The sequence below is a fragment of the Gymnoscopelus braueri genome (assembly GCF_963280865.1).
Source record: "Gymnoscopelus braueri genome assembly, chromosome: 5".
In the NCBI taxonomy this organism is placed as follows: domain Eukaryota; kingdom Metazoa; phylum Chordata; class Actinopteri; order Myctophiformes; family Myctophidae; genus Gymnoscopelus; species Gymnoscopelus braueri.
Window position 1 is genome coordinate 47,078,470 of NC_137606.1, and position 13,569 is coordinate 47,092,038.

Consider the following 13,569-nt stretch of genomic DNA (forward strand, 5'->3'; position numbering starts at 1 on the left):
AGAGATCATGTGTATCGATTTGCGTGAAATTTGGATAAAATCTGAAGGCTTAATATCAAAAAATGTGTTTTACATAAGTCGGCCTCCTGGTGGCGCTATAAAAGGCAAATGTGCCTTTGAGATACCACCTAGAGTGGAACACGAGTCTTTCAGATCGGATGGATTGAAACGGGGTGAGCAGGGCTTTCTGTCCGTGCGCAATACGTGCGCTGTCACTGGCCGACGTTTGCTTATCGCTTGATATCGTTTGATGGAGAGACAATACAATCATGACTGATACACCTAATGAAAATAGACTTTGAAATATAACAATCGGTTGAGAATTGACTGATACGGCATAGTTAAACTGCCGGTATCCTTACTGTACAACCAAACATTTCTTTTTGCACTTATAGGTCTGACCACGTCTTAGTGGTACAGTATGTATGCGCTGAGCCAAGGGGCAAAATAGCATTTACTGCCCTTAATGAACATATGAACACTCCCCCATGCGTAAAATATGCTGGCAAGTCTTATGCCTTAAGTGTTTGCGTTCAGCGCGACTTGCATAATAGGGATTGCACATAAGATGGTGGCGTTATCACTCAATTACCGCATAAGACGTTGAATTAAGACGTGCTTATTAGGGCCCTAGGTGTCCAAGTCGCAAGAGCCCTGAGGCCCCAGTATTGGATAATGAGGTGAGTTTTAGGAACAACCAAGAAGGCCCTATCTGATGATATAAGGCTATGGTCATGTTCATAGGGGACCACAACCAGCATAGCCTATCTCAAATCTAGGATTCTGGCCTTGCAAGTTTTCAAAAGTCATCTAAAAAATATAATCCAGAAAATGTATTCTGGATTTCACAACCAGTCACTGAAAGGCTTTTCTCAGAATTATAGTTACTGATTAGCTGCAGAACTTTGCACCAGTTAAAGATGAGAAAATGCATCTTTACTGAGCCCATGATGAGTAAGGACTTACAGTAATCTAGGCGTGATGAAATGAAAGCGTAAATTGTCTTTTCCAGGTCAGCAAAATTATAACAATGACTTAATTTTTGGAGTGAGACATGGGAGGATCCAGGACATTATGGCCTGCATCACCGAGTTCAAGTGGGATCTATAACTGTGTATCATTAGCATAACAATGAAATATGATGTTGTGGTTTGGGAATAATGTGTCCCAGGGGTATTTTGGGGGTATTTACCAGGGCAAATGTGGCACAATTACACGCACGCCCAATACCCACATCAAATACACATCGTACATATCAAAACACACAAAGAATATATTGTAAGTCAAGTATAATTAAAGACACTCAATAGGATAAACAAGTCCCAAGATAAACAAAGTGAAAACAAGTACAACCACTTGAATTACAGAACGTCATCAAGATAACACATGCAGAATATGGATTGAATGAGTGGCCAATTACACACTTGTTTCTGTGCCACCGCAGGGAAAGCTCACAGTAAGACAAGCTGTCTTGCTGTGACCCACTAATGATAAACTGTGTAACTCTTTATACAGAGTTAAGGAACAAAAAAAACTAAACGATAACACATGCTACTGTATGCATCCCATGTCTATAATGCATTATCAACATATTTATAATGCATTATAATCTGCTTATAACACTGTAACATTATATTTATAAGCACTCATAAATAATAATAATGATTCATTTAAACAAAAAGTTACATAATGCCACTTTAAAGAACTGTTAAAAATAAAATTGTTAAAATAGCTGATCTACAAGCTCACAACGGCTCACTTTGCGAGGCGTTGTGAGCTTGTCGGCTATTTCCACTTATTTCCACAATGTTTATCTGTTGAACCGAGTCAAACTATATATAATGCCTTAACTCCTATACAGTTCCAAGTGCTTCTCAGGGTGGGGGGTCCCCAGTTCAAATATTATAATTTTGGGGGGTCGTGGTCTGAAAAGATTGAGAACCACTGACCTACAGTAGGGCACAGTGCATGTATTTTCAAATGGCAACGCACCGACGGCACTGAATTTACCAAAGACCACAGAGCACAACGGCGCTCTCAGATATCTCCAAACGCACCCAGGATGTGAACTTGACCTCCATAAATTATCCTCCTCAGAAGAACACACCAAGCTGGGAATTATGTTAGAGTAGGGACACTTTGAACACTCCATTTTAAATGTAATCATTTATTTTTCCTCCCTCATCTAATCGGAATGTAAAACCCATCACTGTTGATTATTTTATTTTTCTGTAATATATTTTTTTAAATAAATGAATACAGAACATGAACATCTAAGTCATACAATTCTGATTCAGATGATAGATATGACCTGAAACAATTTGGCCGTCTGATTCACGACAGAAAGTACAACATACATGCGTGGCATTGAAAATGGCACACTTTTCACTACTAAGTCAAATGACAAAAAAGAAATGAAGAGAATTCAAATGAAACAAATAAGGTATTGAAGAGGGTGTAGGTGATGTTTTGTTCTTGAAATAATGAATGTGTTAAAAATAGCATAGTACTGTAACAGAAAATACCATTTCAAGTCAGGATATCAATTTCCAATCAGGAGAGAACTTATAGAGGATACAGGATGAACAAGTGAAAATGGAAATTATTTTAAAAATGAGCAGACCTGAACCTGGAACACTATAAAATTGAAGCTGATGAATGGGTTCTCTCTCCTGATTAGATGAAATTGGTGACCCACCTGAACATGTATTTTATATTTACTTCAGATCCGGAGAGATGGGAAGTCCCCTACTGAACAAACACCCTATATCGTATAGCAATGGTTGCTATTGCAACCATTGCCAGTGATATTTGTTTTAACCAAACAAATATCACTGGTAGCACCTTTAATGAAACATGATCAAGGCCACATTGGAATGTGGTCAGTTAAAATGCATGAATCATAATTTGTATGACACATACAGTACAGTGCCGTGTGTAAACCTCAATCTACTGTAACAGATTTAGCACAATACAGCTGGTTCTTGCCGGTATTCTGCTGGAACCTGCTTTGTTGGATGGAAACCTGAAGCAGCATTTAAAGTTAAAGTGAACCTGTGGGATCTATGTCACAACCCCGTGACACAGTCTGCAGCCAGTGGGGCAAAGTAACTAAGTACATTTACTCAAGTACAGTACAATTTTGCTTGAGTATTTAAATGTTTTGAATATATATATTTTTTTTATACCAGTGGTTCTCAAACTTTTTCACCCTCAATCTGAATATGTTTTGCGCCAGGGACTCCCAGAAGAGAAGAATTCTGTAAAAAAATAATCGAAGCTATTCTACATTGCCTACAGGACCGGAATAAGGATGCTTTACATAAGGTACTGTGGCAGCTACTGATAAATGCTGATGGTGTATAAATTATGCAAGCATACGTTCATTGTCCATACGCTGATCTATTTTTATTAGATCAGCGATAGATTATCCTATTAGTTATTTGCTCTCTCTCTCTCTCTCTTGCCCTCCACTCTCTAGTTTGAAAATCAGACTACTAAACAGTACTTTTGATCAGAGTTATGTATACAGGGTGTGTGTGGTATTTATTTAGTTTATTATTTTCGTAACAGCATGTTGGCACTGGAAATACTGTGTTCTTTAAATTGTGTCTGAATAATCCCGTAAGGGATGGGCTGTGAAAGGCAGCCAGACACGAAAATAAAATTAGTCATTCATTCATTCATTCAGTATAAAACTACAGACAATTTTTTGCTCCTGTTTTTGTTTTCTCTCATTCTTTTTCTTTACTTATTATTATTATGCTGCTACATTGTTTGAAGGAACCCGGACAACAATAAGTTTTACTCTTATGCTCCAGGTCACTCAGATCTGACAGTCAGTTGAACATGACGACTCCACGATCTAACACAGTAAGGATGGGCGACCGTCGGCACCCAAGTTATGGAACAAACTCCCTTTGAGGATCAAAGCTGCCCCCACCCTAGGGACTTTTAAAAACATGCTTAAGACCCACTTTATCACTGTAGATTACTCCTACGTTCACTTGTTGTTTTGTGTTTTGTGTGTGTGTTTAGTTTCTACTCCCTTCTGTTGTGACAGTGTGACTGAGTTCTTGTTGTCCTAGTCTAGTCTTCTTTGTCCTATGTTTTTCTCTTTCTTCTCTCTTTCTCGGACTGCGCCCCGGGCCAGCGTAATAACTGGATGGGGGCGCGCTACAAATACCAAACCTTTGACCTTTGACCTATGTATGTGCACAATGTAACAATAAAGTACAACCTTGAACCTTGATGTGAATAAGTTAAAAAAAAAAACACAAAAACCCCAGAGTAGCCTACTTCTGCCACCTCTGTGTGCAGCTGGACGGAGGGTTGGTGCCATTGATATGGCTGATGTGAAGGGGGGGGAAATAGGCGGGAGATGCAGGAAGAGAGAGAGAGAGCTTTTGTGTGAATGCATGTGCATGTGAGCGTGCATGCGTCATGTGCACATGATGTGGGTCTATAATTAGTCATGATGGGAGGGTGTAAGGAGGTACACCTCTCTGGTTGCTGAGGCTGTCTCAGGGTATAAAAGTCACATTTCAACCTGTATCTCTCACACCACACACCCACCTGCTCTGTGTTCACACTCCACCAGCTACACACAACGGTAGGTGCTCTGCTATCTATGGAGGGATTCATCTGTTCTAGACTCGTTCTTTTTTACCCTTCTTTTTCTTTCTTTTTTTTGGGGATATTTATTTATTTAGATAGAAATAATGTATGTATTTATTTATTCATTTATTTATTTTACTTTTAAAACTGGAACGTTTTACTTGCAGTTGGCATTAGACATTGCTTATTTATGTTTGACTGGAAGGGATTTATTCAGCAATAGACATTGCAAGGAAATGTGGTATCACATTATTTTGCTTTGCTCTGTTCATGCTAATAATTAGATTAATTTCTTATCAAAAAATTTAAATACTCAAAGTTAAAAGTTAAATCTTACTTAGTGCTTGAGTGAATGTACTTTCCATGCACCACTGCACAGAATTTTGTTGTTGTTACTTGTCATATTTGATAGGGACAGATTTTACAGACTCTGTTTACACAGACTGACTGAGAACAGCTAGCCAATGCAAGTATCATAGTGTTTATAGCGGATGCTATTAAACATGATGATACTGTGATACTGTATCATACCATGATACTATGATACTGTAGCCTTACAGGTCTGCAACTCTGAGAGTGTACAAATGGAACAGAATGGACCGGTCAATGTGGTTGCATTGTACACTCTCAGAGTTAAATGAACACTGAGGATTTGATGATAACCATGGCTCTGGTATCTTCCTCTCAACACACAGAACCATCCACTCAAGTCCAGATCATCTTGCAGAGCATCATGAGTCCTCTTCAGTTCTGTCTCCCCCTAGTGGCGGTGCTGCTGCACCTGCCTGCTGTCTCTGCTACATACAACTGCTCCTCTGTGTACGAGAGGATCCCAGGTTGGTACATGTGCTGTTATATCTCACCCAGTGGTGGAACAAGGTGTGGTGGGAAAAAGTTCTCAAATGCTTTACAAAAAAAAAAAGTCAAAGTATCAATACTGCAATGTAGAAGTACCCTGTTACAAGTAATAGTCCGGAATTCAAAATTTACTTGAGTAAAAGTACAAAAGTATTAGTATCAAAATATACTTGAAGTACCAAAAGTAAAAGTACTAAAATGTTTGAAAATAGCCGATACTCGCAACTCGTCGCGACGCGTTGTGAGCTTGTAGATCGGCTATTTTCAAATTGCTTTAGGTAAGTGGTAAAGTGGTTAATGTATGTTTTATAATGTAATAATTGATATCTGCAAAGTAACTGGTAACTAAAGTTTTCAAATAATTGTACTGGAGTATAAGTACAATATTTGCCTCTGAGATGTAGTGTAGAAGTAAAAGTATAGACAATTGGAAATACTCGTACAGTACTTGAGTAAATGTACTTACTTAGTTACTGATATTTTACTTAACCAGCCTATATGGTTGACTGGGGTCCCTCAGAGCTCTGTACTAGGGTCTTTTCTGTTTTCTGTTATTGTGGGGAAAGCTTTCACAGTAAATAGCTGATGGACAAGCTCACAACGCGTTGCAGATCTAAACGCTTACAATGTGACTCGATGCGACACACTGTGCCTGTTTTTGAATAGTATAAAATAGGGCTTAATTGGTTAATGTTTTGTCATTATGATCAAAATATACAAAGTAACTATTGACTGAAGATGTAGTGGTAATAATTGTAGTATTTTGCCTCTGGGATGTAGTGGAGTAGAAGTATAAAGTATTGAAAAATGGAAATAAAAGTACTCAAGTGAATATACTTAGTTGCTTATATTATGTAGGCTATCTCTCATCCACTCATTCGCCGTTCTGTTTCCATCAGCATTACAACTATTTCTACACTTATTATTGTTTTCCATTATTTATTTATTCTATATTTTGTTAAATCCAGTTTAGTTTCTGTTAGCCTTCGGAGTGTGTAGTTGCTAGTTTCAATTGAGTTATTATTGTTTAAAAATGTTTGAGTTTGAGTTTGTTTTTTATTAGTTCCATTATTAGTTTCCGTTTTAGTTTTTAGTTTAGATTTTGATAATATAACCTCAGAACAGAGAGAATAGGTCAGGTGCTGTTGTAGACATTACAGCTATATCACTTTACACTGTGAATGAAAGTATACTTTCAGTTGAAACTCATCCGTGAACTTTTGTATTTGTAACAGTGGTTGAGGAAGTAGTCAGATTGTTTTTCTTCTTAAGTAAAAGTAGCAATACCAAAATGAAAAATGACTCTGTCACAAAGGCATGCATTAAAAATTTGACTCGAGTAAAAGTAATGGCATCAAAGTCAAACTTACAAGCTCACAGTGCGTCACAATGCGTGTCAAATAATTGTAGTGGTACTTTTCAATACTTTATACTTCTAAGTTCTATTCCATTACACCTCGGCAAATATTGTACTTTTTTACTCCTCAAAATTGTACAGTACACGTGTAAATTGTCGCTGTCGGGCAGAAACCTCTTATCTCCATTTTCTAACTTTTTGTGTTTTCTTTTGTAAATGAATGCCCCTACTAAACGTACTTAGTTACTTAAAACCACTGGTATCATATGTAACCCTGGTGTCTTTGCCCCCCGCCTCCAGACAACCAGGACCTGATGGTGGACTGTGGTACCAGTATGATCACTCTGGAGGTCAACCTGTGCACGGCCCAGTGGGCGGGCTTTCAGGTCAGCGGCTTGGCGCTGAACGGCAGGCACAACACGTCAGAGTGCCAGGGCACCGTGGACACCAGCGTGGAGCCGCCCGTCATCCGCTACTACCTGCACGTCAACCACAGCGAGGCCAACCCCTGCCGCCAGTCACTGCAGGTCCGACATAGGGTTTCATATTATAGAGCACTGCAGGTTCCCAAACCTTTTTTTTAGCTCGAGATCCAAACGTTTGGGTCTCCCCGGGACCCAAGCTATAGCTGAAAATAGCAGATCTGCAAGCTCACAACACGTGCGCATTGTGTGCTTGTAGATTGGCTATTTTCACTACTTCTAAGGTTTTTATATGGATTTTTTTGACATTTTTTTTGTGAAGTTCTTTAGAAATGTTTTCGAATTTAAAAACTAATATCTATATATGAACAGATTGTAGGAAACTGACAAAAGGGATACTCGCGACCCATAAAAATGGGTCCCTACCCACTGTTCGGTAAACACTGATAGAGCACACATCAAATGCATAGAAATAGTAATCTTCTAGGATCATAGGTAACTGTATAATATCCAACATTTTCGATGAATAATTGTGCAGCCGTTAAGATAAGCGGGTCTTTCTGTCTTTCTGTGCTGTGTGGTTCAGATCGTGGACGAGGTCCCGGACCCCAATGGCCCGTTCAGCTCCTTCTCCACCATCCAGTCGGTGATCATCACGGGGTACATCGACACCCCCGCAGGAGACCAGGGCGTCATCAGCTACTCCACAGACCTCTACTACCACTTCTCCTGTCGCTACCCGCTGGAGTATCTCATCAACAACACCCAGATTGTGGCGTGAGTCCGTCTTCTCTCATCTCGTTGGAGAGATCAGTGTTTAGACCGTAAACATGAATGGACAAAGTGATGCCATTGGTTTCTACAGACCGTAAATGAAGGTTATTTGTCAGCGATTTCAAATCCGCCATCTTTCTATAATCCCGTCCGAAAGGCTAACGGAAATGAATGCTATTGGCTGCAACCGCAGCGAGGCCGGGTCTTCACTCGGTAGAACCAGTAGAAACCCTATAAGAATACCCTACTTTATCATTAGCTTTAAAATGTACGGAACTATAATTTACTAAACAAATTTAAAAAAAGACTTTAAACTAGCGATTGAAAACATTAAGTGTTTATGAAAAGGTTTACCAAGGTAATAAAATCAGTTTAAGTTCGCCAAAATCCTCATTGAATTGTTTTAAATTAAGTCTGTAGAAACCGATGGCGTAATGTTGTCCATATTGTTTTACGGTCTATGGTTTTCACAGGCTAGGTGAGGTCTAGTCTATTTGTTGCATACATAGAAAATAAAAATTTCCCGAATGAAAAAGAAAAATTATGCGGAAGTGATTTGGCAACAGATGCCAATTTTAAAAACGGATAAGAAAACCAGTGGTGGACAGTAACAAAGTACGTTTACTTGAATAATGTACTTAGTACATTAGTCAATTACTCAAATTGTAGTTGAGTAATATTTGACCAGGAGTAATAGTATTACTTTCAATGGTGTGATGTCACATTCTCTTTCTAATTACTTTGAATCAAGTCCTAGTGTTGAGTACTTTGTCCTCCACTGGAGAAATGAAGTACAATAACACTGGCACTGTTCCTGAAGGAACAGTGCAGACTTCCAGCATAAAATTAAAACAACGTTTTAAAATGGTTAATGTTTCATAAAGTATAAAACATTTAAAAAGGTTTCAGAAAGTCACGGTGACTCCCCAAAGAAGCCAAACATGTAAAAGTTTGAATGAAGCTAGGTGAAAGTGGAGCTGGACTGTGATAAATCTTTGAGTATAATAATAAAATAGTGAGAGGAACAATCTCTGCATATTTGGAAAGCGAGCCCAGTAATAACTTGCATAAATAATATATGGTAAAATCTTACATTTAAATGGCCTGATGCACTGCTGACTCAATATTCATATTTATTTATTACAGTAAGACAGTTATCCTTTATGTCTTCATGCAGTTGCAATTTCAGCAGCAAGTCAAGTGGCAAATGAGATAAAACTTTTATGTCCATAATACATGTTATTTTTCTATCCCTCTCTAAACGTGTAGGTCTTCAGTCTCTGTGGCCACCAGCGATAACAACGGAACCTTCATCAATACACTCAGAATGAGTGTATATAATGTAAGTGCAAATTGCTTTTCTGGTGCATGTACAGTATTGCTGTTTGTTCTGAGGTACAGAGGTACAGTTATACAATGATGCTAAAAGGATAACACAAAAAGCCCTGAGGGCTTGTTTCCATTGTGGTCCTATGTATTCAATTCATCAAGACACATAAAGACATAACATACTATACAAGAAATCATTAATAATAGGAGCAGTAAAGGTATATTTACTGACAAACTGTGGGGGGTCATTTATTTTGGAAAGCTAGAAGACTTGCAGTGCTCTTTTATGGCGGTTTTGAAGGAGGATACGACTTCACTAGGGAATCGCACTTTTTGATGCTGTTAGTAGGGCATTCCACATTTTGGTGGCATAATAGTATATGAATTCATCCCCAATTCCCCATGTTAGTGCCAAATCTGGTAGGAATGAAATCAGTGGAGCTCCCTCTGGTGTTGTGTAGTATTACTTCACATGTGTTGGTTTTGTGTTGTCAGGATACAGACTACGGCTACCCACTGGCGGTCCCTTCAACAGGACTTGGGCTGAGAACCAAGATATTTGTGGAGGTCAAGGCTGTGAACCTCACTGGGAAGTAAGTTCAGTGTCAAACCCACCACTTAAAGCTGCAATCCATTCTTTTGACCATTCTGTATGTATACCACTTGAACCCTAGTGTCACAAACCTGGCTCAGAGTTCGGACAAAAGAGAGGGAAACATAGCTTTAAAAAAAAAAGTGTGACGTTGTAATTTGTATTAACGCTGAGGGTTCCGTTGCGGTGCATGCATGGTCGATGTATTTATCCCTGAATCCCAGAGTGCATGCATCAGTGTTGGAGTTCATCCAAGTGTGCTAGTGGGGGTAAACTGACCTCTGTCTTGTCCTGTCCTCACAGCTTCTATGTGCTGCTGGACCACTGTTTTGCAACGCCGTCTCCGTACAACATGAGCAACAATGAACAGCACAACTTCTTCACAGGGTGAGATAAGCAAACACATCGACACCAACCATACATGCCTGGACATGACATGTTATTCCGCATGCAAAACGATTTCAATTGACAATATACTCTTCAAACAACATCTGATGTATATTATTATTGTCCTTCAATATCGTCGCTGTCGGGTGGAAACCTCCTAAAGGTAACTGTTACTTTTCAGGATTCAAATTCAAAAATAGCAAAAATAGCAGATCTACAAGCTCAAAAGCGCTGCGTTTCGAGTGTGAAGATATAGACAAGCTGTTTTGGAAACGTTTGTGTGAAGCTGAAGTATGATCACGTAGGGCATTAATATACAAAAAAAACTAAACTAAAGTTAAAATATGGAGACACAGTAAAAGGTTTCTGCCCAACAGCAACGATACAGTATGTTATGAAATGAGAGGTTTTTGTTAATAAGCCATATGGGCAGTTTCACACCACCTGCAATCACACATTTATTCTAGCAATTCTAAGCTAAAATGTTTTTGTTTTTTTTACTGTATGAGTCTGCTTCTGTTGGTCATTTGCACCAAAGAAAACAAACCAACAACCCAAAACTGAACGGAACTACTTTACTGCTTTTCATGATCAGATGTTCAGTGGACCAAAGGACCTTGGTGACCAAAAACGGTCTTTCCAACACCGCTCGGTTCAACTTTGAGGCGTTCCGCTTCGTGGAGCATCGGGACCAGGACAAGTCCAGCATCTACCTGCATTGCATACTGAGGCTGTGTGAACCCACCAAGTGTGAGGAGCTGGTCAATGTAAGTACAGCTGCAACCTGCAACACATCTATTTCATAGAATATAAAATCAATCAATTTTAACCACTTAAACCGTATTTGGTTGACCGGAGTCCCTCAGGGCTCTATACTAGTGTATATGATATTGATTCAAAAACCTTAAGAGCCCATGAGGAAAGTGGCTCCTACAGGTGCACTAGGGAAGGGACTAATGTGTTTTGGCAAAGCAAATTAGAAGGACGTGAATGACGCTGCATGCTTGATGCTTCTTACACTGACGACTGAAATGTTATGATTACTGTATCATCCTCATGACACATCATTGCCACAGAAGCTATGAGTGAATTAAAGTAAATGAGAGTTGTTCTTTGTTAAACAGGCTTGTAGTTCAGGAAGAAGAAAAAGAGCCGCCACTCCCTTTGGCGGAGAGTCCCAAGAGTCAGCCACCGTTACAGTGGGACCCCTCTTCACAGCCCGAAAAGCCACAGAAGAGGGCAGTCCCCAAGCTGCTGCCTATGGTGAGTCATCACACACACACACACACACACACACACACACACACACACACACACACACACACACACACACACACACACACACACACACACACACACACACACACACACACACACACACACACACACACACACACACACACGCACTCAACAATAATATTTGCATGTATTTACTATTGGATGACAGCATTCACTCGTCCTTTGTTTTAACCACATACTGTAAACTCTATTATACTTACAGTAGTTGCATGGGGTCCCCCAAGGTTCTATACTTGACCCTCTCCTTTTCCCCCTCTACAACAAATCTCTTTGACTTGTAGAAGATTGCAATTCAATTAAATTCAATGCAATGGAGCTTTATTGGCATGAGAAAACATACGTTTACATTGCCAAAGCGAGTGTCAAAACATATATAACAATTTGAGAACAAATGAGGAAAGTATGTAGGCCCACAGTACAATTGCAGAATGTTTGCCTATTATGACACCAGAATAGGTTACCAGTGGTGGAAAAAGTACTCAAATGTTTTACTTAAGTAAAAGTATCAATACTGCATTATATAAATACTTAGTTACAAGTAAAAGTCTAGAATTCAAAATTTACTTGAGTAAAAGTACAAGAGTATTGGCATCAAAATGTACTTAAAGTACCAAAAGTAAAAGTACTAAAATATTTGAAAATAGCAGATCTACAAGCTCACAACGCGTCGCATCGCGACGCGTTGTGAGCTTGTAGATCGGCTATTTTCAAACAGCCTAGGTATAAAATAGGGCTAAAGGTCCTTGCACACTGGTGCGTCTTTTCGTTGCGTTTTTTTTTTTTTCATTGTTTTTTCAATTTTTTTCATTGTTGTAAAAAAAACGCAACGAAAAGACGCACCAGTGTGCAAGGACCTTAAAGTGGTTAATGTAGGTTTCATAATATCATAGTTTATATCTGAAAAGTAACTAGTAACTAAAGTTTTCAAGTAATTGTAGTGGAGTAAAAGTACAATATTTGCCTCTGAGATGTAATGGAGTAGAAGTAAAAGTACTGAAAATTGGAAATACTCAAGTAAAGTACAAATACCTCAAAATTGTACTTAAGTACAGTACTTAAGTAAATGTACTTAGTTACTTTCCACCACTGTAGGTTACACTATAGAACACTTCACAAATCTTCTCCCTGTTTCCCCATCAGGTGGTGGAAAGGCGAGCAGCGATGTGGACGTGACGGGGCTGGCGGTGGGCATAGTGTTCGGATCGGCGGCGGCCGTCCTGATGGTCCTCGGCGGCTGGTTTGCCCTGAAGAAGTATTACTGGGTGGGAGGTCGCCCTCACCTCTTCAACTGACCCGTTCTTTAACCGTCACACTGTAGTCTTTACAGCCTGTTCGTTATTCTATACACGTCTGATACTTCACCAATGCACCCGTCCCTTAGCGCCAGTGGTGGAAAAAGTACTACAATTCTTTACTTAAGTAAAAGTACCAATACTGCAATATAAAAATACTCTGTTTCAAGTAAAAGTCCAGAATAAAAAATTTACTTGAGTAAAAGTACAAAAGTATTGGTATCAAAATGTACTTAAAGTATCAAAAGTAAAAGTACTAAATATTTGAAAATAGCCGATCTACAAGCTCACAACGCGTCGCGCTGCGACGCGTTGTGAGCTTGTAGATCTGCTATTTTCAAATAGCCTAGGTGTAAAATAGGGCTAAAGTGGTTAATGTATGTTTCATTATATCATAATTTATATCTGAAAAGTAACTAGTAACTAAAGTTTTCAAATAATTGTAGTGGAGTAAAAGTACAATATTTGGCTCTGAGATGTAGTGGAGTAGAAGTAAAAGTAATGGAATTTGGAAATACTCAAGTAAAGTACAAATACCTCAAAATTGTACTTAAGTACAGTACTTAAGTAAATGTATTTAGTTACTTTCCACCACTGCCCGTCCCTTAGCGCGCTCATATCTGTGTTCTCTTCTGACGCTCA

At 39.0% G+C, this 13,569-nt stretch overlaps 1 protein-coding gene across 1 annotated transcript; it reads left to right on the plus strand.

Annotated features, from left to right (window-relative positions):
* Positions 1–5,281: 5,281 nt before the first annotated feature.
* On the plus strand, positions 5,282–12,927 carry LOC308085946 (zona pellucida-like domain-containing protein 1; the record flags this gene model as incomplete). The annotated part of the gene is made up of 9 exons (XM_080429261.1): positions 5,282–5,453; positions 7,133–7,359; positions 7,841–8,031; positions 9,298–9,370; positions 9,853–9,950; positions 10,253–10,336; positions 10,932–11,103; positions 11,461–11,599; positions 12,776–12,927. 9 exons carry the CDS (start codon positions 5,282–5,284, stop codon positions 12,925–12,927), a joined length of 1,308 nt encoding a protein of 435 aa, XP_080285387.1.
* Positions 12,928–13,569: the final 642 nt, after the last annotated feature.